The 13,217-nt window shown below is 33.0% G+C and overlaps 1 protein-coding gene across 1 annotated transcript in view; it reads left to right on the top strand.

The window, feature by feature from the left end:
* The window catches only part of FER (FER tyrosine kinase), a 531,690-nt gene that overhangs the window by 219,676 nt on the left and 298,797 nt on the right, over positions 1-13,217 (top strand). The window contains exon 11 of the mRNA XM_077138656.1: positions 2,756-2,848. Coding sequence (XP_076994771.1) covers positions 2,756-2,848 — 93 coding nt within the window. The remainder of the gene's footprint in view (positions 1-2,755; positions 2,849-13,217) is intronic.

The raw sequence follows: 13,217 nt of genomic DNA, 5'->3' as shown, positions 1-13,217 counted from the left end.
CCTTTTTTTTTCTGGGCATCTCTTCAGAATGCAGATATTATTTCCTATCTTCTCCTTTACCTACTTCATCAGTCCCTGACTACTTCTACTGCAAGGGATTGTCCTTTTGCCAGAACTAATCCTATGTCTCCTTTATTTGGAGAAAACTCTTTATCTTGTCATTACTTAAGGTTTGTAAAACGAGTGTATCAGCGTCAGCCTTGGCAGGACTGCAGGCAAGATTAGGCACTGTATCCATGGTAATGAAAGGAATCCTTTTTTAAATTTTTAATTTTTTAAGTAGCCATTTAATTCATTGCTGCAAAATCAACCTGTCAGTGAATTCAGTGCAATCTGATGTATTATTAGATAGACTATAATTTAAAGCTGATATGTAGTACTACATAGACAGGAGCTTTGGCAAATTAATTTCATGTTTTATTTGTGGAAATCTCTTCACCAAGTGAGCTGATGCTGGTTAAAATGTTTTATAAGTCCTATTTGCATTTTGATTATTCCTGTATGAAGCATAAGCTCTACTTATCATTTCTGATAATGCATTTTTTTAGATCAACCTATCTAAAGAGTACCTTTAAATGAAAGAGTGCTTTCACTAATTTTATGCCTTTGAACACATAATATATTATTATGTTTTATAACTGTTATATAAGAGAAGCAGTTTTTGAGTCTTTACCTCACCTGGTAAAGATATACCTGGCCCTATACATTAGCCTTATTGGCATGACAAATGGGTTTTGAGAGAAATAGTTCTCTTTTCCTTTCTAGGATTTGATGCTGAAGATACAACTCGAGGAGAGTGATTTTACCCTCTCACCGAGTAATATTGTATCATACACAAATGAAATGCTTTCTGATACTTAAAACTCTCCCGTGTGTTTTCTGCTTTTCTGCTTTACCTCCTGTATAGTCTTCAGTTTTGTTTTCTTAGTATTCCTACGTTGGGACCAGACTCCCTCTAGTAGTTTAAGAGCAGTGACTCAGAGGAGAAGCCTAAATTCATAATATAGATAGCTGTTGCTTTCTTGTGAGACTTTCATTGCAAATCAAGTGTGGTGAGCACTTTCATCATCTCCCTCCCATCAGAAATAGCAGCTAGATCAACAGTGGGATTGCTGCTGCTACCAACAGCAGTGCCCCTCACCCCCACAGCCACCCAGAGGGGGCTAGAGATCCCCAGATAAATAAGAAAAAGGGTTAGTGGGCTGAGGAGTAAAAATTATAGCTACTGCAGTGCTCTCCGTCTTATATGCTTTATGCCATCATAATACAGTTCCTTATAAACCTAATTACAAAACAACTGCTGCATATGCCTTGCTCCGTATGATTCCATTCTCTGTGTCCTGGCTGTACTTTTTATGTGTTTTTACTGTCTCAAAATTTTTATTTCTGAAGACTTCTCAAGCACCAAGAACAGTTAAAAAAAAAAAAAAAAGGAAAGGAAGAAAGAAAAAGAAAAGTACTTGAGTTGAGAATGGGCATGCTTTAAAGAAAGTTTACATTCCTTCAGTGCTTAAAGGCTGTACTTTCTTCAGCACTTCTTGTGGCCCAGTTAAAGTGATTTGTACTGAAATTTAAATCAGGAGTTACAGTTGGGATTAAGACTATAGCATGCATATTCATATTCCTAAGGCATTGATCATTTGCTTTATGGTAAAGATTTAGTTTCTAAATCTTGTATGCTTTTAGAATAATCAGAAATATTAGCACTGAAAAAAAATACAATATTTATTAGACAGCATATGGCCAAGAATATTATGTGTTTACTGGGTTACAGATACATACCTTAGATATTGGAAACAAGGGATGTTATTTTTGGCCTGATTTAGGTATTTTCCTTTGATAGGAAAATCTGAAAATCACTAACTGATGGAAGACATATGGAAATATTGTACCTGACAAATAGGGGTGCTTGTTCTTTTGTCTACTGCTAGTTAACTGTTGTGATATAGTTAATGGAAAACTGACCATGCTTCTATTACAGATTTCACACTTGCTTTGAAATTGTTCTGCTTTCCTCTTAGTTTTCCTCAGTTTTGTTCTCCTATTTCCCTTCTTTTCTAGACCTTCCCCCTTTCACTTATGGTTGTAAAATGGTTCTAAAGATTTGAAATTTTAAGGAAAAGCCTCCCTCAGTTGTGGTATCTGATATTTATAGATATCCATTCTATAACAAATAACAATCTGGATTGACCTTTCCTTGTGGTAGTTCTGTCACTTCCTTCTTATTTTGACTACCTACTCATTCTCATCATCATCATCGTCATCATCATGTGCATCTTTGGGATACTTCTTAGATATTTAAGTAGAATTTGCTTTTTTAAAATGTACTCCATGTAATTTTCCTCTTATATTTTCCCTGTTATTTTTATCTGTTTTAAAATCCCTCACGATTGAAGTGCTATATGAAATCTATGTTAGACTGGTTCCTTCTCACTTGAGTTTTTAAAATTTTTTCCCCGTGTTCTTTAATATTTGATTTACAAGTAATTTCCTTTTATTTCTTGCTTTTTCCCATATGATGCATTTCTATTTCTCTAAAAATTTTCCCCAAATCAAACATTTATTGAGAGTCCAAGAAACTAAAATGTGGTAGAATTATATTCAGTTGGTTATTTGTCATCCTAAAGTCAAGACATTTACTTTTTGCCTAGTTGGAAAACATGATGGATAGGCTATAGATAAATAAGTATGTAGCATAACATACTTATATTGGGTAGTTTATTATTGCTCAAGGCTTCTTTCTTAATCCCTCCAGGAAAGGAAGGAGAAGTTATCCAAATTTGAGTCTCTTCGTCATTCGATTGCTGGAATAATTAGGTCTCCAAAATCCGCGCTGGGCTCATCAGCAGTAAGTAGGATTATCTTTAAGTGCTATTCAAATCATTCATTTTCTATCTTCTTTCTGATACAACCTTGACTATTATCTGTAAATTTGTACTCACAATTAGAGAGTAAGAACTTGATTTTAATTTTTGTATATGTGCGTGTTTGTATATAGTAAAGCTTCCATGTAACATTGATGTAAGGAGGATAGAAATAAACTGCTATTACAGACATCCTATATAATATACACATAATTATTGGGAACATTTTATGCATTTGGGGGCCTTAATAGAAGACTAATATAAGCAAATTTCTTTTCTAGTTAATTTTTTTTTTTTTTTTTTTTTAACATGGGCAGGCACTGGGAATCGAACCCAGGTCTCCAGCATGGCAGGCAAGAACTCTGCCTGCTGAGCCACTGTGGCCCAACCTAGTTAAATATTTTATAATAGGAATTATTATATATATATTTTTAAAATGTGTTGGTTTATATATATACACTCACATTTTTTGGGGAACATTTAAATTATAATATTGAGGTCTTTTTCATAGATCAACCATTGAAATTTAGATTTAGCATATTATAATGATGCATAGAATTTTAGTTTCCCCTATTAACAGTAGTAATGGCCAAGCAAGATGTAAAATAGTCTTATCCCACTTATATAGTAAAATTAAATTAAATTTTCTGACTTCATTAACTTTAATTTTTGTTGTTGTTGTTGTTGCATGGGCAGGCACCGGGAATCAAACCCGGGTCTCTGGCATGGCAGGCGAGAACTTTGCCTGCTGAGCCACCGTGGCCCTTCCCATTAACTTTAAAATTAAATTATCAAACTTTTTATTCTAATGGTGCTTCATTGGTGACAGAGCTTTACAATGATACTTTTTGAATGATAGTCAAAATAACAATATGTAGTACAAATTAATTGTGTGAATGTTCTCATTCTAAGTTTCTATGTAATAATAAGGTATTATTTATTGTTCTTTCTAATTTAAGTAATTTCGATCATACAGGCAGGTTGCAAAAATAATTCAAAAAGAATAGAGAGAGCTCCATTATATTTCCTACCCAGATACCTAGATTTACCAACTTTTGATATTTTGCCCAGTTTTATCTATATTTATCTATCTATCAGTCATCTACCGATCTACCTACCTACCTATCCATTTTCTAAACATGTGAGAGTTCATGGCAATAATAATGCTCCTTTAACACATAATACTTCTATGTATATTTCCGAAGGAGGATATTCACTTATATAACCACATTAAATACAGTTGTCAAGTTCACAAAATTTAACATTGATATAAAGCATGCAGTTATATTTCACTTTTTTCAACTGTCCCTATAATATCCATTGTGCATTTAATTCTCCATGATCCACTCCAGGATCATATGTGGCATGTAATTGTCATTGTCTCTTTAGTCTCTTTCTTGTTTGTTTGTTTGTTTTTAATTGTGGTAACATATATATGACCTAAAATTTCCCCTTTTAACCCCATTCACATATAATTCTATGCTGTTAATTACATCACCATCATCCATTATCAAAACTTTACAGTCAACCTCAATGGATATTCTATACAATTCAAAAGGCATTAACTCCCCATTCCCCTACCCCAACCCTAACCCTATGCCCTGGTAAGCTATATTCTAGATTCTAACTCTGAGTTTGCTAATTCTAAATATTTCATGTCACTGAGACCATATAATATTTGTCCTTTTACATCTTACTTTTTTCTCTCAACATGATGTCTTCAAGGTTTATCCATATTGTCTGCATACATCAGATTTTCATTCCTTTTTTAGTGCTTAATGATATTCCGTTGAATGTATATACCACATTTTGTTTATCCATTCTCCAGTTGGTGGACACTTGGATTGCTTCCATCTTTTGGCAATTGTGAATAGTGCCACTATGAAAATCAGTGTAAAAATATCTGAGTCCCTGTTTTAAATTTTTATGGGTATATTCCTAATTGTGGGACTGCTGAGTTATATGATAATTCTCTTCCTAGTTTTCTGAAGAACTGCCAAACTATTTTACACAGAGGCTGCACATTTTACATTCCCACCAACAATGAATGAGTGTTCCTATTTGTCTACATCCTTTCCAACACTTGTAATTTTTTTCATAGTAGCCATTCTAGTGGATATGAAATGGATATGATATGAAATATCTCATGGTTTTTTAATTTGCGTTTTCCTAAAAGCTAGTGATGTTGAGCATATTTTTTTTGTGCTTTTGAGTCATTTGTAAGTCTTGCTTAGAGAAAAAGTCTATTCACAACTTTTGCCCAGTTTTTAACTGGTTGTTTCTCTTATTATTATTCAGTTGTAGGACTTTTTTTTTTTTTATATATATATCCTGGACATTAAACCCTTATTGAATATGTGGTTTCCAAATATTTTCTCCCACTGAGTAGGTTATCTTTTTAGTTTTTCTTGATAAAGTCCTTTCATACATGAAAGTTTTTAATTTTGATGAGGTCCCATTTACCTACTATTTTTTTTGCTGTGCTTTGAGTACAAAGTTTAAGAAACCTTGCCTACTACAAGATCCTGAAGATGCTTCCTATGTTTTCTTCTAGGAGTTTGATGGTCCTGATTTTTATATTTAGGTATTAGATCTATTTTGAGTTAAGTGAGAGCTAGTGTGCTCCTTTTTTTTTTTTTTTTTTTTGCAAATAGAGATCTAGTTTTTGTAGTACCATTGGTTGAAAAGACTATTTTTCCCAATTCAGTACTGGGGCATTCTTGTTAAAAATCAGTTGACCATAGATGTAAGGGTCTATTTCTGAACCCTAAATTAGATTCTATTGGTCTATATATCTATCCTTTTACCAGTACCATGTTGCTTTGAACACTATAGCTTTTTAATAAGTTTTAAATTCAGGAATAGTGATTCCCCACTTTGTTCTTCTTTTTGAGGATGGTTTGGCTTAACCTTCCAAATAAATTTGATGACTGACATTTCCCTTTTTTTCAAAGTAGGCTGTTGGAATTTTGATTTGGATTTTCTTGGATCTATAAATCATTTTGGGTAGAATTGACATCTTAATAATATTTTGTTTTCTAGTACACGAGCATGGAATCTCCTTCCATTTATTTAAATTTTCTTTGATTTCTTTTAGCAAAGTTTTGTAGTTGTCCATGTATGTAAGTCCTTTATATTCTTGGCTAAATTTATTCCCAGATATTTTATTATTTTAGTTATCATTGCACATGGAATTTTTTTTATTGATTTCCTCCTCAGATTGCTTATTACTAGTGTATAGAAACACTACTTTGCGTGTTGATCATTTTAGCATGTTCATCTTGTATCTCACCGATTTGCTGAATTGATTTATTCATTCTAGTGGATTTTTTTGTGGATGTTACAGGATTTTCTGTATATAAGATCATGTCATCTACAAATAGTGAATATTTTACTTCTCCCTTTCCAATTAGATGCCCTTCCTTCCTTCCTTCCTTCCCTCCCTCCTCTTTCTTCTCTCTTTTTTTTTTTTTGTTCCCTAACTGTTCTGGCTAGAACTGCCTAAGTACAATGCTGAATAAAAGTGTTTATAATGGGATAATTGCTTTGTTCCAGATCTGATAGGGAAAACTTTCAGTCTTTCATTATTGAAGGTGATATTAACTGTGAGTTTTTCATATATACCATTTATCATGCTGAAGAAGTTTCCTTCTCTCCTATCTTTTGAGATGTTTTTATCAAGAAAGGATGCTGGATTTTGCCATGTGCTTTTTCTGTGTAATTGAGATGATCATGTTTTTTTTTCCCCCTTTACTTTATTAATGTAGTATATTACATCAATTGATTATCTTGTGTTGAAACACCCTTGCAACCCAGGGATAAATCTCACTTAATTAAGGTGTACAATTCTTTTAATGTGCTGTTGGGTTCTATTTGCTAGTATTTTGTTGAGGAGTTTTGCACATATATTCATAAAAGAAATTGGTTTGTAATTTTCTTTTCTTATAGTGTCATTAGTTGGCTCTGGTATCAGGGTGATGTTGGCCTCATAAAATGAGTTAGAGAGTGTTCCCTCCTGTTCAGTTCTTAGGAAGAGTTTGAAGTTGGTATTAATTCTTTTTGGTATGTTTGTAGAATTCACCTGTGAGGCCATCTGCTAATTGGGGTTATCTTTGTTGTGAGGTTTTTGATGACCGATTCAATCTCTAGTTGTACTTGGTCTGTTGATATCTTCTATTTTTTGTAGTCAGTGTAGGTCATTGGTATGTTTCTATGAATCTGTCCATTTCATCTAGATTGCCTAATTTGTTGTATATAGTTGTTCATAGTATCAACTGATGATCTTTTTTCTTTGGGGTCAGTGGAAATGTTCTGCCCATCAGTTTTTACTTTCTTTATTTGCATCTTCTCTTTCGTTTTCTTTATCAGTCTAGCTAAAGGCTTCTTAATTTTATTCTTCTCAAAAACCAACTATCATTTTTGCTGATTCTCACTACATTTTTTTTAACTTTTTTATTGTATAGTCTAATATATATACAAGGCAAAGGAAAAAAAGGAAATAGTTTTCAAAGCACTCTTCAACAGGTGGTTACAGGACAGTCCCAGGGTTTGTCATGGACTACCATTCCATCCTCTCAGATTTTTTCTTCTAGCTGCTTCAGAATATAGGAGCTGCTCAAGATTATAGGAGCTCAGGGTGGGTGGGATGAGGCTGTGTGACACTATGGGTGGGGGGAGGGTACAGCCTGAGTATGGGGTATGTGCCTGCAGCCTTTATGCATTGGCGACAACCTGCAGGGAGTAGAAAGGGGGATGTAGTTCTTGGGAGGGGTGCAGGAGAGGTGGGTTGGGCTGCACTTGGGGTGCTGGTGTGGGGCGGGTATGCGCACAGGGGGTTGGTGGGGCAGGGGTGCTTGCAGCACCGGAGTGGGGGCGGGTGACGGGTTTCGTGTGTGGGGTGTGGGGTGAGTCGCGGGTCATGGGGCTGCACTGGTGAGGGTAGCATGTTTAAGGAACATGACTTGGCTTACTTCCTAGTCCTGTCTTCCTGTCCTTGCACTCCTGTGGGCTCCATGCATGTGTGCTAGGCTCCAGTTTTCTGCCTCTCAGTTCCTCAGCTTTTGCAACCAGGGCTGCCTTGTGTGGTGCAGAAGGCTCTCCCAGGTCAGTTGCATTCTTGGGTCACCTTCCCCTCCCTTCTCTGACTTTTCCTTGGAGCAGGCTGAACTTCATCTACCCTATTCTGCCATCTTCCCGGAACTCCTCACTGCTGTTTTTTTTTTTTTTTCCTATTTAATTTATTTCTAGTCCAATCTTTATTATTTCCTTCCTTTCTTCTGGCCCTGGGTTTACTTTACTGTCCTTTTTCCAGTTCCTCTAGATGTGCGTTTAGGTCTTTTCTTTTTTTAATGTAAACACTTAGGGTCATAAATTTCCCTTCTAGCACCTCCTTCATGGCATCTTATCAGTTTTGTATATATTCTCATTTTCATTCATCTTAAGATATTTACTAAATTCCCTTGTAATTTTTCCTTTGACTCATGGATTGTTTAAGAGTGTGTTATTTAACTTCCATATATTTGTGGATTTTCCAGTTTTCTGCCTGTTATTTTTTTCCAGCCTTACTCCATTGTGGTCAACGAAGATACTTTGTATAATTTTAATCTTTTGAAATTTATTGAGACCTATTTTGCGACCCAACCTTTGGTCTATCCTGAGAACGATCCGTCTATCTTGAGAAGAATGTGTATCCTGCTGTTTAGGGATACAATGGTTTATATATATTAAGTCTGGTTCATTCATAATATTATTCAAATTCTGTTTCCTTATTGATCTTCTGTGTTTGTGTTCTGTCTATTGATGAGAATAGTGTATTGGAGTATCCAGCTATTATTGTAGAGGTATCTATTTCTCTGTTCAGTTTTGCCAGTGTTTCCGTCATGTATTTTGGCCACGATGGTTACTTGCATAAATATTTATGGTTTATTTTTTTTGGTGTATCGACTCTTTTATTAATATATAGTGTCTTTCTTTTCTCTTGTAACAGCTTTTGACTGAAAGTCTATTTTGCGTTGTATTAATATAGGTAAACAGCTTTTTCTGTAACCGAAAAAAGGTTACAGTTTACATAGATTATCTTTTTTCTTCCTTTCACTTTCAACCTGTTTGTATTTTTGTTTGTAAGGTGAGTTTCTTGTAAAGAACATGTGGTTGAATTGTGCTTTTTAAAAAATCCATTCTGACAAGCTGTGTCTTTTGGCTTGGGTGGTTAAGCCATTAACATTCAGTGTTATCATTATAAAGGCAGTACTTACTGCAGCCATTCCGTATTTTGATTTTTGTATGTCATATCATTTTGTCTTTATTTTCCATTGTTTGCAACCTCTTTTTCTGTAGAATTGATCTTCTGTGATGTTTGTGACTGATCCCTCTCTTGTTTTTTGTTTCTGTATAGTTTTAAAATACTTTCTTTGTGGTATCCTTGGGGTTTATTTTATACAACTGACCAAGAACAGTTTTTTCTTTACAATAAATAAACTACAGTTAGAATTTTTTTAATTACTGTTATTTTTTCTTTTAAAAGTGCTTAGAAACCTTGCCTTGTTATGCATATTTATATATTTTTTATTTAGATATATGTCACAAAACATGAAATTCATCATTTAAAAATGACCACTTAGTGGTTTTTATATTTTTCAGTGTGCTATACAACCATCCTCACTATAAATTATAAAATGTTTACATCATCAAAAGGCAACCTTGGGTTTGGTTCCCGGTGCTTGCCCATGTTAAAAAAAAAAAAAGGAAACCTTATGACTACTTGCTATTAGTTTCAATCCCCCCCCATACTCTTGTCAAATATTGACTTACTTTATGTCTCTAAGGAAGTATATATATTGATATTTCCCGTAACTGAAATAATAGAATATATGGCCTTTTGTGTCTAGTTTCTTTCACTAAGCATAATGTTTTCAAGGTTCCTCCAGTTGTAACATGGGACAGTCATTCATTTCTTCCTTTTTATGGCTTAATAATATTTCATGGGATGGATATATCACATTTTATTTATCCATTAATTGAATGAGGGATATTTGGTTTGTTTCCACCTTTTGTCTATTATGAATAGTGCACATTCAGGTACAAAATTTTGCATCAACATGTGATTTCAATTCTCTCGTGTAAATACCTAGTTTACATGATAATCCTATGTTAAACTTTTGAAGAGCTGCCAAAATACTTCCCAGTGACTACACCATTCTTTTTCTCACCAGCAAGTTTCTTCATAAACTTGCTAACACTATTTCTCTATTTTTCAAAATTGTAGGTATACTAGTTTGTGTGAAGTGATATCTTATTGTAGTTTTTATTTACATTTTAATAATAACTGATGATGTTGATCATGTTTTTCATGGGCTTATTGGCCATTTGTATATGTTCTTTGTAGAAATGTCAGATGAAATCCTTGGCTCATGTTTTAATGGGACATTTGTCTTTTTATTTTTTATTTATAATATTTCTTTGTATATTCTGGGTGCTGTACCCTTATTAGATGTATGATTTGCACGTATTTTCTTCTGTTCTTTGGGTTGGCTTTTTACCTTCTTGATAGTGTCCTATAACACAAAAAAGCTTGTAATTTTGGTGAAGTCTATATTTTCTTTGATTGATTATGCTTTTGGTATACCTAAAATACTGCCATCAAATCCAATTTCATGCATATTTTCATCCATATTTCTAATAAGTGTTTTGTAGTTTTAGCTTTTATATTATTTAGATCTTTGATCCATTTGAGATAATTTTTATATATTATGTGAGGTAGAAGTCAAAATTCACTCTTTAATTTATGGAAGCCATGTGATGGCGAATGTTTTAATATGTAACATCAGGGTTGTCTTTTAATATGTAACATCAGCTCCAGATGTGACTTGTTCCTTTCTAAATGCTAAAATAATGAAGTAACCTATCATTAGTATCGCAGGATACTGAGATCAGTTCACGTCCAGTATGTTCTTATGCTTAAGGAGATAATAATTTGAATTGAAAACTACATTTTCAGAGACTACTTCAGAAGCCACGGCCAGAGGTTTAATTACAAAATTAATTAATTACATAATCCGACAGTGTACTGACAAAGATGAAGCTCCATTTTAACTTGGATATTTTCAAACCGCATTATATTCAGTAAATTCTTATCTAGTCATTTCATGAAAAATACCCATTTTCCAGGGCCATCTTTTTACTGCATAGTCTCTATAATAAGTTGTTCAGTGAAACATTCATTCCATCTTGTAGCCCCTTGCAAATATCGGTTGTATCACTCATTTGTGGAGTGTTATTATACCTCTAGAATAGTTGCACTCTTTGAAAAAGCGTTCTTTAAAATCAGGTAAAGTATACGTTGATTCAAATGATTTGTTCTTTAGACCTCAGGAGAATTATTAAATCATTTACCTTATGGGTCCTTAAATTAGCATTTTTCCTTTACTCTGTTGACACAGATGTTATTTTAATTTTAGGATTGCTTTGCATTCGAATTTAGAAAATGAAAATTATGGAAAATAAAGCTGCTCCTCCATCTATATAGAATAATCTTATAAATAAAATTTTGTTTGCTTGTTTCTTTTTGAATTATAATTCAACTATGTTTAAATTGTATGTGGGTTATAATGTCAGTACTGTAATGCTTTACTTTCTCCATTAGCATAGGGAAATATATTTTATTATATATAATTATTATCATGTAGAACATAATTAACTTTTTGTATGTTTTAGTGTTTTCCTTTGAGTCTAGCAGAGAAGCCTTGTACTTTCTCTAACATCACGTCATGAAGTTCAGGTTAAATCTTAGACATTTTAAATTTTAGTTGGCTTTTATTATTCTCAAGATCTTTATTTACATCTTTTTGCCCAAGACTAAAGATGCAAAGAATTAAAGAAGGAAAAATAAAAAGTGAGAATTTTTTTTATCGTATCACAGCCATACATGAACTCTTCTATATAGCTGAGTCATGTTTAGGAAAGTTAAATACTATTCTTTAAATTGAAAATTTTTGACACTAGCATTATTCCATGTAATTTTTAAGAAGGCCTTATTATATTCTATAATTTTCACTTTATAAGGAGCTTATCTATTCTTTTCTATGTTCATCCAAATGCTTACTACAAATGATAGAAATCATGTCAGGCTGATGCTGTGATCTCTGCAGACAATCCCAATGATGATAAATGTTTAAATTTGCTAAGATAGGAGGATGTACTAACCTATTAGAAATTTCTGGTAATAGATTTAGTTGAGATGTGTAATTAAATGTGTAATTTATCATTGAATACAGTTGATTGACTACAATATGCTGTTGACATTGTACTACATTATATATGTATATTTATATTGTATGAATTTAAGAAAAGCCTATTTGATTATGAAAAGGGAAAAGTATGGAAATAATACATTGCGGTTAAAAGATAGGATGGTAAGAGTCAGAAGCACTAGCCGAACAACTGAATGGATAAAAATAATAAAGGGAAAAAAGGAAGTGATTAATAATAAAGAGAAGATGAATAAAGGAACTAAAGAAGCCAAGCCAAGAAAAAAATTGTAAAGTAGGAGGAAACCAGAAGATATTGAAGGAAGCAGAAATGGTACACCGAAAATGAAATGTAAAGAAAATATATTTTACTAGAGAGTTATAGTGTCTTTTATCAGTGATTCCAAAAAGGCACACAAAAAAGCAATACAGGAAATGGGAAGTTTTGGTGTTTGGATTAGTTGTCTATCTTTTCTGAAAAAATTTCAGGAAGAATAATGAATGAATGTTAATTTTTCACTAGCATGTAAATTTGCCTTATCATGTTAGACAACAGTAATATTATTAGCTAAAAGCCAAACCAACTCAAATTGTCAAGAAGTACAACCTCTAGAATTGTTAAGAAATTTATAAATGAAAGTTTTATTTCTAGTTTCACTGTGAAAAACAAACACTAAGTAAATTTTATTTTGTTTTGGCTAAAGATTTCAGTACATGAAAAAAGATCAATTCTCCTATTTCCCTACAAAAAAAACCCCCTAAGAATTGTAAAAGTACAGATGCATATTAGGGCTAACTAAAGACAACCACTGCTTAATTCTAATTAGTTTATATCCTGTTTAGTCTGAAGACCAAATATGCAGAATACTTTTTTATTTTTCATTGTTTAAAGAGTTAACCTGTTTATCAAAAAACAAAACAAAACAAAACAGTTAACCTGTTCAATAAATTCAAACCTTAACTATTTAGAAAGTTTAAAAAAAAGCTGTCAGGGAGAATATTATTGTTAATGTTTCCATTTTATCTTAAACATTTTGTGTTCAGCTGTCAAGTTAAATGGCATAAAATATATTTTCCCTTCTGTGGTTATGTTTCCCTTTCCCTGAAA

The sequence above is a fragment of the Tamandua tetradactyla genome, chromosome 21 (genome assembly GCF_023851605.1).
Source record: "Tamandua tetradactyla isolate mTamTet1 chromosome 21, mTamTet1.pri, whole genome shotgun sequence".
Classification (NCBI taxonomy): domain Eukaryota; kingdom Metazoa; phylum Chordata; class Mammalia; order Pilosa; family Myrmecophagidae; genus Tamandua; species Tamandua tetradactyla.
This window is presented reverse-complemented; position numbering and strand designations above follow the sequence as displayed.